The 17,875-nt window shown below is 38.5% G+C and overlaps 1 protein-coding gene across 5 annotated transcripts in view; it reads left to right on the top strand.

The window, feature by feature from the left end:
• LOC134572917 (diacylglycerol kinase delta-like) overlaps positions 1-16,782 on the top strand; it is a 198,125-nt gene extending 181,343 nt beyond the window's left edge. For 4 of the 5 annotated variants that reach the window (XM_063432221.1, XM_063432220.1, XM_063432224.1 and 1 more), the window contains 15 exons: positions 914-1,163; positions 1,957-2,061; positions 3,168-3,267; positions 3,444-3,551; positions 4,250-4,346; positions 4,452-4,559; positions 6,054-6,167; positions 6,298-6,432; positions 6,636-6,802; positions 11,277-11,394; positions 12,195-12,281; positions 12,382-12,501; positions 12,903-13,011; positions 14,472-14,602; positions 15,176-16,782. In XM_063432221.1, coding sequence (XP_063288291.1) covers positions 914-1,163; positions 1,957-2,061; positions 3,168-3,267; positions 3,444-3,551; positions 4,250-4,346; positions 4,452-4,559; positions 6,054-6,167; positions 6,298-6,432; positions 6,636-6,802; positions 11,277-11,394; positions 12,195-12,281; positions 12,382-12,501; positions 12,903-13,011; positions 14,472-14,602; positions 15,176-15,259 — 1,833 coding nt within the window. In that variant the 3' untranslated portion in view covers positions 15,260-16,782. The remainder of the gene's footprint in view (positions 1-913; positions 1,164-1,956; positions 2,062-3,167; positions 3,268-3,443; positions 3,552-4,249; positions 4,347-4,451; positions 4,560-6,053; positions 6,168-6,297; positions 6,433-6,635; positions 6,803-11,276; positions 11,395-12,194; positions 12,282-12,381; positions 12,502-12,902; positions 13,012-14,471; positions 14,603-15,175) is intronic. The other variant, XM_063432222.1, reaches the window with a different exon arrangement.
• Positions 16,783-17,875: the final 1,093 nt, after the last annotated feature.

Below are 17,875 nucleotides of genomic sequence, written 5' to 3'. Positions count from 1 at the left end.
TCAAAGCGTTAAGTAAATGCATACATTTATTGTTGTTAATCTTGACCAGAGCCACTCAGAGAGGAAGAGGTACATCTTTTAGCCATACAGCAGCTAGACACTACAGGCAACAAGAGTGATCCTATTCATTGTTGTTTGTTGGAGAGTGAAAGAGACATCCAAAGGGCGTGCCAGGGGTCAAGGTTAATGGATCGGTTAAAAGTGTAAGAAATCAGTCTCCTAATCTCCTCCCAGTAGTGGGTAACTTTTGGCATGTCCATCCCATATGAATAAAGGAAGCCATAGAATGTCCAACACATGTTTGTGGGCGTACCTCCTATTATATATAGAGTGAATTAAGTAGTATACCACCTCATCGTAATTTTATACATTTACTTTTGAAGTTCTACACATGCTGAGACGTTGAACGTGCCTCCCAAATTTCTTGCCAATCCCCACTCTAATAAAGTCTACAAGTTTAAAGTAAATAAAATGTGTCCCATCAATTATCCTCTTTGTATTAATATGATTCACTACTGTTACCAAGCTTGTATCCCTATGTTGCTCATATGACGTTTTAAAACACAAAAAATATGGCACTCTTTCTTCGGAGTGCTCTATGTGCCTTCTTGTCATTATTACCCTATGTTACCCCACAATGCCTCCTCTTTCTATTCTGTACCCCATAACGCATGTGCCATAATAAAAGAAAGATTTACAAAAAAAAATGTGTCCAGGAGACCTAGGTTGCTCATCTTTTACTGAATTAAAGGAAATACATATGTCCCCATTTTGCAAGTCACACAGCATCTGGAGACTCCTTATATTGGTGTTTAAATTCAATGAATGCAAGAGCCTAAAAATGGCACTAGCACATGGTGTGAAGTGGCCTAGCAGCTAATGATTTCATTTTATGTTGTTTGTTTTGTTTTAGTGTTCTATGCTAAATGAGAAGCTTGATTCACTTGTTCGGGCCCTAAATGAGGAGTCACAAGCAATACTGACCCCTTCCCCATGCACCCTCCATCCTGACTCTGCGCTGAAGGAAAACAGCAAAGAAGTGAATGAGAAAGGAGGTCATCTGGATGATGTGGCCACAATGTTCAAGTCTAAAGAACAGCTCATGCTGAGAGCGAACAGCTTAAAGAAAGCATTGAAGCAGATAATTGAACAGGCAGAGAAAGGTAGAATGCATCTACAAAACGTGCTACATTGTGGCATGACTGAAGACGTCTGTCAATCAAGTCAACAATGTCAGCAAATATTTAAAAGAGAATCTGTTGTGCTAGGTTTAATTTCTAATATTTACATTGTTTAGGGCATGCATACACAAACGTTGTGAATGATTTTACCTTATTGGAGAGAGCAATTCTGGGAGGGAGTAAAGCAGGAACTATAGCTCTTTGAGTTTCATTACTTTGTGTGTGCTGCTATTACTTGGAATGCAAGCAGGAGAACCGTTGGTGAATTCTCCTGCATCATATATGTATTGCACATTTTGACAATATTGTGATGTACCATCATCATATTAGTGTGTGTAAATGATTGATTGACAAGTGAAGAAGAGGTGACATATCTTGCTTTTTTTTTAAAAAAAATCTGTACATTTTAATTCTGCCAGAACAACATCCTGGTAAAATGTTATGATATTGGCCAATGTGTTGTACCAATGAGAGAAAAAAGAGGTAGCTCAATGATAGATAGGTAGATAGATAGATAGATAGATAGATAGATAGATAGATAGATAGATAGATAAATAGATGTAAACTCGTTTAGGGGCCCTTAGCATCTTATGTTCCTGTACACTGAACTTGTTAGTCCATTTAGTCTAGCTATTGTGTTGGTTCTTTATAAAGAATAATTAACTAATTATAGGTAGCAAGACAGAGATAGATGGTCAGACAGAGACAGACAGACAGACTCCCCGGAAATCTAAGAGTGAATGACTTCAATAATATCGGTTTTCTCTCTGTCTAGCTGTGGATGAGCAGAACAAACACACCCAGGCTTTTAATAACCCTGTTACATCACCAATCCAAAAAGAAAGTTCCGAAGATTTCAACAAAGAAGCAGAGAGGCTGGGTGAGGCTGTATGACTCTTCTTTTTTCACTCACATGGAAATTAGAAATACAAACCTTTACGTTACACTTTTTGTAAGTGTGCTGCTATGGAGTACTGGCCATTTGACTTATTATAGACCCAATCAATTCTTAAAATCACGTTCAGAAGTGATCCTTTAGAAATAAATGAATGCAAATTCACAGCAAGCTAAGAGTTATTGCGTTGTGTGCTCCATGCACTTAATCTGAGTGTAAAACAAAGGAGGATGCAATATGAAAATTAAACAACTGTTCAAATGTTCCTTCCTTCTTAACAATCCGTGGGTTCCAGTACATTGCCTCTAAGTGCATTGGATACTCTGTAGAAGTATCAACCTCTTTACAGCTGCTAAACCTAGGACACAGTGTTTGATCCATTTTCCTATTTCCTCTGATATAATTCTCAACCTAATGATCCACCCTGTGTTCCCACCGACTTAGCCTTATTTAATATGTGGGATTCAGGGTTCTTCCATGCAGGGACAGTTGTAACAGCTTGCTGAGCTCTTGCCTTTGTAAAGTGTATGGTACTAGATACCAAATTATGTTCTCTCTAGTCACCCATAAAGTGACCCCAGACTTTAACCCAAGAGAGCTCAAGTGCATTAGACTAGCATAAAATCAGAGTTGTAATGAGCCCTTGTTTGAGATCCATGACATGCTTGTCCATCATCATCTGTATAAAGAACGTTTTCTGGGAGTCATAAATGGATTTTGCAATATAAGTGAAAACAAATTATGTTTAATGACTTTTTGCTATTATGTTTTTTTTTATGAGCAGCTGCTTTAGTGTTGTTTAGGATTTCAGATATCACGAGGTGTCTTGGAATGTATGAGGATTGAAAAAGTATAAAACAAGAAAATATATTTATATTTATTCTGTTTTATTTGGAAGGCCCAATAGATTAACCAGGGCTGGCTACACATTAAATTTAGCACTATTGTTAAAGCACTTTACTGCGATTCCTTTTAATATAGTGATTGTGCTTCTAGCATTAAACATATATTACTGTTCAGAGCATTTGTTCTAATTGTTAATAAGTATATAAATAATATGTTATGTAACTTACATGATGTGTTTTTTTTAGCTTCCAGACGTCCAACTGTCTCTTCTACCACATCCTCTATAATCCTAGACCGACCCTACGCGTTTAGTCCATTGCACTTTACTGAGGATCCCAGCTCAATGTAAGTATGATGTTCAAAAAGCTAGATATGTGCTATATATCTTAATCTTTAAAATTACTTCTTCCACCAAGATCCCAATTCATTTATATTTTTGAAAATCAGATATATTCTTAAAGTGAGATATTTAGATCCTAAATATAATTCTGGGTTAACACTTTCTTTTTACTTCATTGCAGACAATTTTTAGAAAGATGTACCATGAATAATTACTTTGGGATTGGTCTTGATGCCAAAATTTCTCTAGAATTTAACAACAAGAGGGATGAGCATCCCAAGAAATGCAGGTACCTACTAGAAAATGTAGAATTTAGCCACTAAATTTTGTATTATTATGTCTATTATTTAGTAGTGTTAGCGTGTTTGAATGTGTCTGTGTACTAGAGTACTAAAGTGTAACATATCTAATTGTACACAATACAACAATCTGCCAATCTACAATCCTCTCCAACCACTATCCCCTGCTCTCTACTCTCCATCAATAGCATTGTATCCTAGATATTTAAGTGCTTTGTTAATAAGCTAGATAATTGGACTGTACAACCACTGCGGCCTTGCCTATTTCAGATGTAATAGGAGGAGTATAATACCAGTGAATTTATCAGCCGTGTGCACAAATTGTATTGTTCATTTGAAATTGACCTTTACATTTTTTTCCCTAAGTTTTGCAAGTCAGTCAATGGTTTAAAAGTGATACTTGTCTTAGTCTCTAGTCTGCTTAACTACTTGTATAATTCTGCACATACACACTCTTATACCATTTATCATTTGTAAAATGCTTTATGTAATCGTGCTGCTCTTGTTGGTACATTTCCTCTTCCTTTTCTTACTAACACATGATACCTTTCACACCTATCTCGAGTCTCATACCCTTGCTCCCATGCAAAAGTGCTACATAATTATAGTATGTTCTATGATTTACTACTCCTGCTCTGAATTGTTGATTTCTGTAACTCCTGGTATTCTATTTTATTGAATCGTGCAGTAGTCGGACACGAAATATGATGTGGTACGGTGTGCTTGGAACCAAGGAACTTCTCCAGAAAACCTACAAGAATCTAGAACAGAGAGTCAAGTTAGAGGTATGTAAAGAGCATTCACTAAAATATTAACCATCTAACAAACCTGGGTCAGGTATCCTTTATATGAGAAAGGAGCCTTAATAGTAATTCTATTTTCCCTTTTAGTGTGATGGAGTGACAATCTCCCTGCCTAGCCTGCAGGGTATTGCTGTTCTCAACATTCCCAGTTATGCTGGAGGCATCAACTTCTGGGGAGGCACCAAAGAAGACAATGTAAGAACGACCTCTGTATTCATGATGTAGCACTGCAATAAGTACAAATGAATTCTAATAATATATATCTATAGAAGATGCATGAAGCAGAACTACAAAATGCAACCACAAGATTTTATTGTAATAACCAAGACATAAATTGCATTGTCAACTTATGATCAGTAACCTAGACTAAAAGAAATCATTTAGATTTTTCAGGTTAATTCCTGAATTAGCAACTGTATGTTGAAAAAAAGATTGGATGGCATTAGTTTGTTTGGCACTGTTGTACAGAACATTACAATCAGTTTGTCTATGTTGAAGAATTGCTTTTGAGATTTATGAATTAAAATGTTCTCTTAGATTCCATTCTCCTATTTCTTTACTCCTGTAGTTAGCACCTCCACTAGCAAGCACTTTTTAAAAAGAAAGAAATATTAGCATAGTATTTATTTTAAAAGTGCGATGCATAGCTAGCACATAACTATTGTACAAACTGCAATCTGGACTATGGTATGGTATGGATAGCAATTTAGAATAAAAAATATTCAGCAAATTTTACACATTTTTCATTTTTGAGTTATTTAAAAATGAATAATTAAGGCGTCTTGCACACAGAATACAGATTATTTTTAATATTTTGTGTTCACTGTCAGAGGATTGACGTTGAGACTTTCTTTCCCTCTCCCAGATTGCTAGAATACATGAAAGAAATTTGTCATTCAAACTTGTTTATGAGAGGAGAGAAGAGTTCTACCTTTTCAATATCCCGAACAGTCAATGCAAATTGAAAATTGGCAGATCATTTATTTCTCTAGACTAATTGTGAAACCTGGACCAAACATTGACACTAATGGCGTTAATAAAGGGCAATTGTCACCTCAAGCTATTGTTTACTATAATAATTCTTTCATCACATTTTGTAAGGAAATAGGTGTTTTTTTTAATGAAGTATATGTAAAAAAACAAGAAAAACACACGCCTCCCTACAGGTTCCGTCAACCATATACATACACCTTGAGTCTGACAGTATTTAAAAACGGACCGTTAGGCTCTCTGGTTTTCTCATTTTGTACATATACTTTATTTTTCAAAATGTATTTCCTTCGTCAGGCTGGGGAGTAGAATGCTGAACATTACATCTTTATTCTTTGCTGGACTGCAGGCCAATCCCTGGGGTTTCTCCAGTACCATACATTTTATTGTCAGAAGTTAATATAAATTTATGGAAATATTTTACTAACAGGGTTATTCATTAAAGTGAGAATTCAAAGTGAATTTCAAATTTAAGGTCAAAATAGCTGGATTGGAAAAAAGTTAGCTATGCTTTCAATTCATCTACTCTTTGAAATTCAGTTTGAAATGTTAAATTCAGTTTAGTAAGTAACCCTTTACTATATACTTTTTCTTCATACTAAATTAATATGGAACGGTCCATACTGCATGTATGTATAAGTGTTAAAAACGTAAGCTGATATGTTTAGCCATTTCTCATTCCATATTCTTGTTCTGCAGAATTTTGGTGCTCCCTCATTTGATGACAAAAAGCTTGAAGTGGTGGCTGTGTTTGGCAGTATCCAGATGGCAATGTCTCGTGTTATAAATCTGCAACATCACCGCATAGCCCAGGTAATATTTTAATGCTGAAGAGATAGCGGTTGAAATGTTGGAATGATAGACACCTGGCTAGATTTTATAGATACACAACGTAATTGCAGACTTTAGGGCTCTAACTTACAACTTTTGCATTCATTTATAGTGCCGTGTAGTAAAGATTACAATTCTGGGAGAAGAAGGGGTGCCTATACAGGTGGACGGAGAAGCTTGGGTTCAGCCACCTGGAATCCTGAAGATCCAACACAAAAACAGAGCACAAATGCTTACAAGAGATAGGGTAAGTAGACTCCCGGGGCCAGAGATGGCTGTGGTGGCATCCAGCATCCATAAGATCATTTTTAGTTGAAACCATATTGCACAGATAATCAAGAAAGAAAATGCAGGAAAAATAATGGCAATCAAGTTGTACCTAATTTGTACAGAGATTTGTAGTGTTTGAATCTCTGTGAGCTTATTCTTTTACAATCTTTTTTCCTCTAGGCGTTTGAAAGCACCTTGAAGTCGTGGGAGGATAAAAGAAAGGGGGATAACTACAGGGCTCTGCCACGGCCGAGGCTCCATTCTCAACAATCAATGGAGTACCTAACTGAGGAAGAGTTTGCTCAACTGCAACAGCTTTCTAACTCTGCAGAGAACCTGATGAGCAGGTAGAGCCACTTACTCAACCTCAAACATTATGACAAAACCAGAATGTGTACCCATCATTGAAATGGTGATTGGATGTTTTTTTTTTTTTAATTCTTTATTTTTGTGCCTTGTTAGGCATATCAGCAGAAAATATTAGTACAAGAGTGCAACATTTTGTTCTACAAAATTTTAACAGCCAATGTGGTAATAACAGGTAATTTCTCAGCATATTTTATATGACAGTAACATGTGAGGCGACATACCCGGGGTGGGTGAGATGGGAACGAGTTAGATAGTTGTTGTATTAACCCCTGAGATACTCCAAGTGTGAGGTTGTGTGGTTGCTCGTAGTTTCCAGTTTTGTAGGTATGTGTGACTTGTGAGCGTAATTGCGTGTGTGTCAGGTTTGTTCAGGTGGATGCGGTTGGAGGCCCATAAGTGCACTGTCTTGGAGTATATGTTATGAACATGAACATTGGATTGTCAGGTGTGAGTATTACTCCTACGCGTGCGGTATATGGTGTGGCATCCAATTTTAACCCCTAACCCTTGGGGTGATGGGGGGGGGGGGGGGGGGGTGGAGGTTGCTGAATTGCGAAAGCCTCCCTCTCAATGTTAAATGTTATTAGTTCACCCCTGTCACATATATAAGTCCCCATTGGGGTCTGTGCATTGCTTGTGTCAGAAAGCTTGTGAAACATATATAAGAGCAGTTATCAAAGGAAATTCAGTACGTAAACAGTTGTAAATATGGATAACAAAATTATAGATAACAAAAATATAACTCAGCAACATAATACTTGGCCTTTTGGGCCGCAGTGGTTATTGTGGCAAAGGCTTGTAAGAGCCGTTTTGGAAGTTCATGTGTTTAAAGCCTGCTGGTCTCGTGCCGGTGAATCTAGAGAGGGTCCTTCTTCGGGGTCCCCGTCTTCTGAGTGTCCTGTCGACATTGCGTGCTTCCTTGGGGGTTGTATTCCCAGTGCGCGCAGGAACTCCGGTGCCCCAGCTGGTGAGGTGAGGGTGTGGGTAGTCCCTTGATGGTGGACCAGCAGTGAACCTGTGTTCCCCCATCTGTATGCTATTGCAGCTTTGCGGAGTGTGGTGGTAATGGGACCGAATGTTTTGCGCCTCAGTAAAGAGGCTCTTGTAATGTCCTGAAAAAATAGTAGTTGGGCGCCCTCAAAGTTTAATGGCGTTTTTCCTTTTAGTGCAGTCATAATTTGTATTTTATCGTGGACTGTTAAGCAGCGCAGAATGACATCTCTAGGTGTATTGGGTGAGATTCGGACTGCGCTTGTCACGCGGTAGATGCCATCCAGGGTGATTTTTCTTGCAGTGGCCTGTGGCAGGATAGTAGAGAGCAGGCGCTGTGTGTAGCGTGGTAGCTCTTCAGTTTGGACTGTGGCGGGGACCCCCCTAACCTTAATGTGCGTCCGGCGCTGTCTATCCTCCATTGACATTAACTGGGTGGCCAAAACATGCTGTTCCGTTTGGAGTTGTTGTATTGAATTTTGTAGGGTGCCTACCGTGTCTTGGACGCTGGTAATATCGTCCTCGGCAACTCTGACCCTTTCTGTAACCTGCTGGATGTCGGCTCTCACTAGTGCGACGTCTGCTGCCAGCAATTTCTGTATGTCTTTTAGCAGAGTTTTTAGGTCCCCTTTGGTAGTGGGGGCTGTGTCGTCCTTAGATTCAGGTGGTTGTGTTCGCTCAATCTGGAGGGCCGTTGAGGGTAGCGGCTCGCCTCCCGCCTTTTCTGGGGTCGGATTAGCATTGGGCTGGCGTGTGGTGTGTGCCAAGTCTGTCTGCCCGGGTCGGAGTAGCATGTCCCCGATGTCTCTGACCTGTATGCTGGTGCCCGCTGCTTGCTTTAGTGAGCGACGGCCCATGGTGAGTGTGTCAGAGCTCTGTTCGTAGGGGGAGTGCTCCGGGTAGCTTCCGTCGAGGTAGGCCTCAAAGTTGAGGTGCGGCGGTGTGCGGTAGGCCGCAAGTTTTCGCCGTTGCCTGGGTTGTTTGGGAGCCTGGAAAAACGGCATTGGTCGGTGCAGTATGCTGTATCCTGCTACAGGAGTCGGTTTGTGGGGCTGGATGGGGCTCGGGTAAAGAGATTGATGGCAGATTGTTTCGTGCTTGAGGGAGCTGGCTGAGATCGCATCCGTTCAGGATGGCTGCCAGGCTCCGCCCCCCGATTGGATGTTTTAAGGAACCTTTCTTGTTGTATCTGTGTCAGACATTGTTGTCTACCTGAAAACTTCCTTTGCTCTTTCACACTGTGCTACCTAAATACATCCTAAATGTATCCTCTTGTATTGGATTTGAGTTCATCCAAAATTGGGTGAATCAAAATTGTAACGTGGTTCAGTTCATCTGAATTTCATTAATACAGTGATTACAGTTTGTCCAAAAAACATTGAATCATTTTGTTTGTAAAATATTTTGGATATATTTAGTTTGCTTAGCGAATTTACTATTGACTGTAGATTTAAAGGGATACTATAGTGACAAAAATACGCAGATGTATTCCTGGCACTATTGCTCCTTCTGCCTCCCCCTTCCCTCGCGGGCAGGGGGGAGAGGGAGGCACAAGGAAATAGCTGACGCTGAATGTTCTCAAACAGAGTGTGAGGACGTCCAGCGGAAGTTACTGGACCAAAAGTCTGTTAGCATCTTGGAAGCATCTCTAGTGACTGTCTGATAGACAGCCATTGGAGGCAGACTTAGTGCTGTAATGTAAACATTGCAGTTTCTCTGGAATTGCAATGCTTTAGAAAATATACCTACAATAAGAAAAAAAAAGAAAGATTGACTGCAAGCAGGCTAACATCAGCCAAAGACAACAACTCAGAATACAACAGTAGAGAACAGTAGCTAGAGGTCAAAACCAGCATAGACATAACACTGATTCACTCCAAAAAGAAACCCAGGTTTATATCACAACATTGCTAAATTGTTTGATATTAAATATGTGACAACACCACAGCACTCTAGGCATCCCAACCTCTACAGCAAGCTTGGCCTTTTTTAAATTTAGTTTTTTTACTAATATATAGATTGCACCTGTGTCTAATTGACAGCAGGTGCTGCTGTAACCACTCTCGTCAGCACAGTGAATAGGGAAAATGACAATATGGGAAAAGGAAGGATATTGCTGTTGAGGAATCTTCAAGTATGTGACATGGAGGCTTCTGGCAGGCGTTGAGTAAAAGGGTCTTTAATCTGATACAGTGACATGACTTCCAGGCAAGGCCCAAGGGAAAGACAACCTACAGAGTAAAGACTGTATGCCATCCCACTAGCACTGCCCTAGGAGTGGGAAGATAGCTCTCAGTGCAGTTTGGTTAGGGGACTTAGTCACAGACCTGCAATGACATATCTTTAGGGGAGACATGTGGTGAAACAGCTATTGCAGAAGGCTTGTAGTAACTCTTCAACTAAGTTACATTTTGTACATAAATATCATGTCTTTAAGATATAATACATTTAAGATATCAATATGTTGAGAATGATTCACATACATAAACAAGCATATTGCTGCTCCAAAAAATAATACCAACAACAGTTACACGGGTAGTAACATTTTAATTGTAATATAACCATTTTGTACACTTTTAGTAACACTTTGACATATATACGAATATGACCTACCTTAGACTACATTAGAAATCAAGGTTTCCCTCACACAGATGCCTACTCCCAGACACACACATTTTGCTGCACAATATATTTAGATATATTTTCAACCACCCTCTGATGTCTATGGGGGAGCATGAGCTGCATATAAAAACTGGAGCTAACCTTGCACTCCCATACTGCACCATTAAAGCTCCAGGACGGGGTGATAGAACATCACATAATTCTAGCGTTGCTGCATGTGACTGTGAAGGAAACGTTACAGCCCTTAGAAATGCAGTCTGGAAGTCTACCTAGATTGCATAGCTTAAAGTATGATTTAAGTAACTAAGCCTAATAATCTTACATGTCTTTTCTCCATGCTAGTAACTTAGGTTAAATCCCACTCTGATGGAATAACTATTTAGTTAAGCTTGAAACTTGTGCTAACACTCAGTAACTATTCTAAAGCAACAATTATACTTAACCTGCCATACTATGTGTACTACAGTGCAGTTTAATCAGCTATTACTCTATACAAAAATTGTGCAGAATATTCCACATGCCAACCAACTGTTAAATATCTGTTTTCATGCTTGTCATAGCTTTTGGGGCATGATGAGCCCACATGTTATATTTTCATGCACACCAAAAATAAAGAATTCAAAAAAAAAGAAATGCAGTCTGGTTCGGGGGACATTCGGAATTCCTGTCTTCCCAGCCGCACCACATTCAATTAGAGGGCAGGGAACCCTATGCCCACACTGTTTGCCGTATCCCATACAAACATAATGGCTAACCGCCTGCTGGTAGCCTTGCCATTACCTTAAACAATTCAGATTCATTTAATCACACAATGACAAGACTTGTTCTTATCTCTTTCAGGATCCAGGTGGCAGCTAAAGCTCACAAGGCCATAGAACAAGAGTTGGCCCACGCAGTGAATGGGAGCTTTGGAGTTCTGAATGAAGCTTTCTCCAATAAATCCAACAATTCACCAGAGGTGAATGTTTGTGTGCGACCCTGAGAAGTATTTAAATCCACCTATCAACTCCTTTAATGATAGTAATGTTACCCATCTTATATTCGTCATTGGTTTCAGTCTCCATTTCGTTTCATTAAAATGATCTTTGTCTTGTGCTGGTCTTCACCCATCAATAAAACAAATGACCAGCTTCCCAGTAAATGACTACCCCATCCCTAGCCTTGCACTGTATTTACCAATGTTTGGATTCCGCAGCATTATACCAGCCAGGGTGAAGAAGGGAGCCTTTAATCTTGTTCAAATACAGACTTATTATATAGAGTCTGATAGCATTTTCACCACCCGAACCCCAGCAATGTGAACATGGCATTTGACCAATATTGTTGAAATTTTAGTTTTGACAGTTTTTTTCCTACTTTACATCATAAACTATGTATTTGTTCCTTCAGGGTATGTTTTTTTTTTATTACATGTCATATACCCCTTTATAATACCAATAATGTCTGTTTTTTATGAACTATTTTTGTTAATAGAGACAAAACAAAGATGGTGAAAGACACACATGATTATTCACTTAATTTGAATTGGCTGGAATTCAAAGGGAATTTTAGATTTTAAGTGAAAATAGTGTAACTGAAAACATATCTAAATTGGAGAATGCTTAAACTTTTAAATTCACGTTGAATCCCGGACAATTCACACTTTAGTGATTAACTCTGACAGTTGATGGACCAGTTATTTATTTTTCTGTTACAGCCTTCAGACATAGAAAACATGTTACCAAATTAATATTTTGCTTAATATTTTTTTTCCTGCAGTTGCTGAGCAGAAATACAGCTGTTGATGTGGCCATTAGTATCAAAGCATTGTATACAGAGACACAGGCCTTTATGGGAAGCAAGCAGGTTGGTATGCCATACAAGGAAGGAATTTATGTAGAACTTGCACAATCTATTTTATGCAGAACTGTACGGTTTGTGTTTACTCATTTATTTTTGTCACCAGCAATGGGACTCTCCTCAGGAGGAAGAAGGTCTGCACTGCTCCCTCAATGCCATCAGTCAAGACTTGGAGAGACTGGCTGATATCCACTGGATAGCTCACATTATGAAACCATCAGAGGAGGTGAGAGGCTTCGGTAACAATGCTATTCTAAAGCATGTACTGTTATACACAGTCTAACTACATCACACAATTTGTTTTATATATTTATTAAAAAAGTTAAATTAGAATCTGATGTCCAGTCTGCTAAGGAAGTGAGCTATTCCACTTTCCTATATTATTATTATTATCTTACTATATTATTGCATTGAAAGAGGCACAGTATTGATTTTCATTTAATGTACCATCGTTATTATATACCGAATCCCAAACCGCTCCCTATCAACCCATCAACAAAGTAGGAATCTCTAGATGTAAAGGCTCATTATGTTGCATGTTTTTTGGGGGTTTTTTTTGCTAACAGTCCAACATTACTAGTAAATGTAAGAAAAACGTACCTTTTTTTATAATTTATCCACAATTAGGACAGTGTCGGAGGTGGCGGCAAAGGGAGCTTTAAACTCAGAATTATTCCAAAACCAAAAAAGGAAAAGGAAAAATGTCAAAAGCAGAAATCTAACAGCTCTTTGACTGGTATGTACCATAAAACACTTCTTAACACTTACTATGTTGTGTACAATAATATAATATTATTACAGAAATTACGCTGATTCTTCTTGGTGACAAAAAAAATACAAATAAACAGTATAACACCAGATTAGATTATTGTAGGACTGTGATTATACTGATTGACAGGGGAAGGCTGGCAACTTTTGAGCTCTGGGGCAATTGAAAACAAATGGCACTACACAGGCTGCAAAGTGACACAGTGTATATCCCTGCAACCTCCATCGGTATGATCTGCATAGCATTCTGTACCATTCACAGAGATCTGCACATGTCTCAGACACACAGACTGTTTCCTGTGACTCCACTGACACCAATGGCAACTATCATGTGTTATGAATGTCATGAGCACTGTGTCCTCTCAACCTTCAGCATCTTGGTTATATGTCCAGGGACATCATACGTAGCTATCACACCTGGTTTGTTTGCCCCATACTCTGCAGTCCACTGGAAAATATTGTAGTGGGCCCGTCCAGGCCTGGAAGCCATGTGGTCCACCAGCCCATGTAGAAACCCACACAGGGTTGGGCTAGCAAACATAATCCCTGTCTCTGCGTCATCACTCTTGCAATACCTGCCAGCAGACCAATGCACCTCCCTTGATTTTAATATGTAGAGGTATGGTGCAAGGCTGAACAACCCAACCCCTGTATGCTAGTGGCCCAGGGGACAATCGCCCCATTACCATTTTACCAGCCCTACCAGGCCTATTAACATTGAAAAGAGATGATCCAATGAATATGTAATTACCATATTTTGGGTAACTATTCTCAATCTCATTTAAATGCATTTTTATTTTAATTAAATAGGTTGTTTTTTTTAACGTATTGAATTAACATCATGTAAGCACGGGTCAAAGGATGACAAATAAATTTCATTGGAAAAACAAAACAATACGGCATCACGTGACTGCATTGTTCTTTGTTGTAGCTCGGTCAAAGAGGAAGTAGGAGGAATTATGTCTCCACGCTCCTACAGACTCAGTCAATCTGTGAAAGGCTTCAGGGTTTTTAGCATTTAAATGCCTTGCTGACTTTTCCATTTAAAGGGGGTACTTTTCTGACCTAGTATGTTATATATACTGTACATTCCCCAGTCCTTGAAATTATTATCATTAATATATAGCGTCAACATATTATACAGCACTTTTAATTCTAGAAACATTCCATTTTACTGGCTGAAACAGAGCTATTTTGTAGTATTTGTACCATGAGCAGTAGTAAGATAATCAATACTGTAGGTAAAGAAATACAAGATTATCAATATATTGAGTAGAACTTACTATATTGCCACAATTTGTATCCTGCTAATGTATCTTTTACCTGCATGAAGGAGGAGAAGGGGTACATTTTAATGGTGTATGGTCACACCTTTCCTGGCTGACCCATGTACTATTCCATATCTATTTTCTTCTGTCTCTCTGCCAGTGGATAAGTGGGGCACTGAGGAAGTGGCTGCATGGCTGGACGTTTTGGGTTTGGGGGAGTACAAGGACATTTTTATCCGTCACGATATCCAGGGCTCAGAGCTGGTATTACTGGAAAGGAGAGACCTTAAGGTACCCTATAAAAGGTTACACCGCCACTAACCGTCCCATTGTCTATTTCATACTCATAAACCCATGACCATCACATTTGTTGCAATGTCCATGTCATTGGGAGAGTGAAATCATACACCGAATTTTTATATATAAAAAATGTTTTGCAGTAATAAAAATGCAAGTCTTTTTTTCCATTACTATTAATGGAAGCAACCCCTTTAGAATTATCCATATATTCCATGATGTGACTTGATAGGTGCCGTTTCTATCTTTAAAACTTCCATAGTTATATCTAATTGTTCTTTTTTCCATAAAAACTTATCAAATCTTAACAGCAAAATATGTAACCTCTACTAAAATTACTTTTTTAAAAAACAAATTCACAAAAATGCTGCCATGCCGAAAAATAAAATAAAAAATTACTTTAGGCACTTGAAAGGGACCATTGGTAAACAATAGGTACACTTTCCAGATTACAGTTTAGGTTTCAGATGTAAATCATGTATTCATTCTTCACCACTTGCTATCATGTCCCAGGTTGTGTAACTTTCATAATGGCACTGTGCATTCACCTCTTATTCTTCCATCTAGGATCTGGGAATTGCCAAAGTGGGTCATATGAAGAGGATTCTACAGGGTATTAAAGATATCAGCAGTCCATGTAGTGGCATGTAGGAGACTTGTTGGAAATTGTATCAGTGGAGAGAAACGATGTACCATGCAAGGCTTATTCACATTGGTTACTGGCTGTGACAAGTCCTTGGATCAAGACCAATTCTGAAGGCCTCAAACTCCCACCAAAGACTATGTCAAGCAAAACTCATTTCCGGACAAGTATTTAAAGGACGACTATTTCAAATCAATAAATTATTTAAATCACATTTAGGTTTGGCTTTTAAAGCCTAAAAGAGACACTGAGGACTATATTTTCTGGAAAGCTTTAAAGGTCTACAATGCAATTTAATGGGCCTTTGACTTTATAGCAACTAGGTAACATGCAGCAAGGCTTACGTTCAGCTGCAATACCTCATTAATAGTCTCTCTTTAAGAGTCATAAATAAGAAATAAGCTTGCCATTGGTCTTAATACTCACAAGAGCTGCTCATTTGGACACTGCCAACTATATTCTCCCATGTTACAACTTAGGGTTGCTACTAACCCAATTATTAAAAGCTCAATATTTATCATGGAAGGGCCTAAACATGGCACTATCTTGATTGTGCCGGGAGTTGGACTGGACCAAGAATTGCTGCATGTAACATAAAGTAAAAGAGAAAAGAACAAGAATAATGTTTACTTACTCTAAATGTACTATGTTGTTTGTGAAGCTGTGATTTGTTATCTGTGGGCATAGAACTTTATGATCTTTGGTCTTAAGGCGTCATAGTGAATGTATTTCATTGGAGCAATATTTATTGGTGGAATAGACATTTTGGAGTTTCTTGTGAACAGTTGATGTCTGCTCGCTGTTCCCTTAAACCTTGATTTACCCATCCCTCACCTCAATCCACTGTTTCAAAGTTCACTTATTCAAAAGACGTGCAATTTCATTACTGTAGACATTTCATAAGACAAAATGGCAAGAGGTATATTGTATACGGCGTGGAAGACAAACATTGTGTAACTTGTGGATAGAAAGTGCAATACTGGAGCATCTATGTGATACAGCAAAAATCAAGTTCACAAAACTCTGTAAAAAGTAAAAAAAAAAGTAATTTTCCTATAATGTAAAGTGTGTATGTATTTATACATAGAGAGGGTTCTGGGGTAATGTCTGTCCCTGGCTATTGTATCTAAAGGTGAAAGGTATTAAATGGCGTTCAGTGACACTCCTCAGTTCTTTGTGGGGTTGCCAGATGACTGTACATTGGGGGTATGCTTACATTTCTCCTTGCTGTTGGTAATCTTTATTATATCTTATCCAAAGTTCTCATTTTTTTTTTTACAAATGCACTAAAAAGGACACTCCAGACTACAGTTGACAACTTTGTTCTTTACACACAATGCACTAAAAATTGAATTTCAAATGGAAAATTATAAATAAAATAATGATAAAACAACATTTTAATCTCCTGCAAAAAAAACGATAATTTTTACAATTTTATGTATATAGAGCTTCCCAAACCTGGAAAACGTGCTGCTCCTATAGTTTTGTATGGGAATACTGAGCATATTCTATAAAATCTGGTTATGCAGTTTATGGGAGTCCAGCTTTCTTTTGAACGTCATGAAAGCCAAAGGTAGCTATATCCCTAAAAACACAAAATCAGCTATTTAACCCCTTAAGGACACATGACATGTGTGACATGTCGTGATTCCCTTTTATTCCAGAAGTTTGGTCCTTAAGGGGTTAAAGGAATACTTTGGGATAAAACTATTTTCAATGCATTATAAGGACATTGCATTAAATAGTATGTAAAATAAATAAAAAATAAATCAGTAGTTGCCTTCACATTTCCCAGGACAATCGCTGTTTCGAGGGTCTGCCCTCAGCTACAAGAATGGATCTAGTGTCTTCCGACACTTTTAATCAAAGTACTCAAAATAAATAAATGTAGCTGCATATCTTGCTCTATAGATCACCTACTCCGTATTATCAACACAGAAACTATAAACATAATGTTAACAAAATGGAATGCATGCATAAGAAGCAGAGTATGTACACATATACTCAGCTGTTTATGAATGAGTGCATTAGAGAGGCTGCAATCAGAAGTGTCTCATTCTGCCTTTAATAGTCTGATCTTCTCCCATAAACCCTGCCCAGTACAAGTTTATACACTGAACAAAATTATAAACGCAACACTTGTTTTTGCCCCCATTTTTCATGAGCTGGTCTAAGACTTTTTCTATGTACACAAAAGGCATATTTCTCTCAAATATTGTTTACAAATCTGTCTAAATCTGTGTTATTGAGCGCTTTTCCTTTGCTGAGATAATCCATCCAACTCACAGGTGTGGCATATCAAGATGATTAGGCTATTAGAATAGCATGACTATTGCACAGGTGTGCCTTAGGCAGGCCACAACAAAAGGCCACTCTAAAATGTGCAGTTTTATCCCACAGCACAATGCAATGTCGCAAGTTTTGAGGGAACGTGCAATTGGCATGCTGACTGCAGGAATGTCCACAAGAGCTGTTGCCTGTGAATTAAATGTTCATTTCTCTACCATAAGCCGTCTCCAAAGGAGTTTCAGAGAATTTGGCAGTACATCCACATCCAGCATCTTCACCTCCAAGATCGTCTGAGACCAGCCACCCGGACAGCTGCTGCAACAATCAGTTTGCAT

The sequence above is a fragment of the Pelobates fuscus genome, chromosome 9, assembly GCF_036172605.1.
Source record: "Pelobates fuscus isolate aPelFus1 chromosome 9, aPelFus1.pri, whole genome shotgun sequence".
NCBI classification, from domain to species: domain Eukaryota; kingdom Metazoa; phylum Chordata; class Amphibia; order Anura; family Pelobatidae; genus Pelobates; species Pelobates fuscus.
Note: the sequence above shows the minus strand (reverse complement) of the source record. Positions and strands in the feature narration are given on the sequence as shown.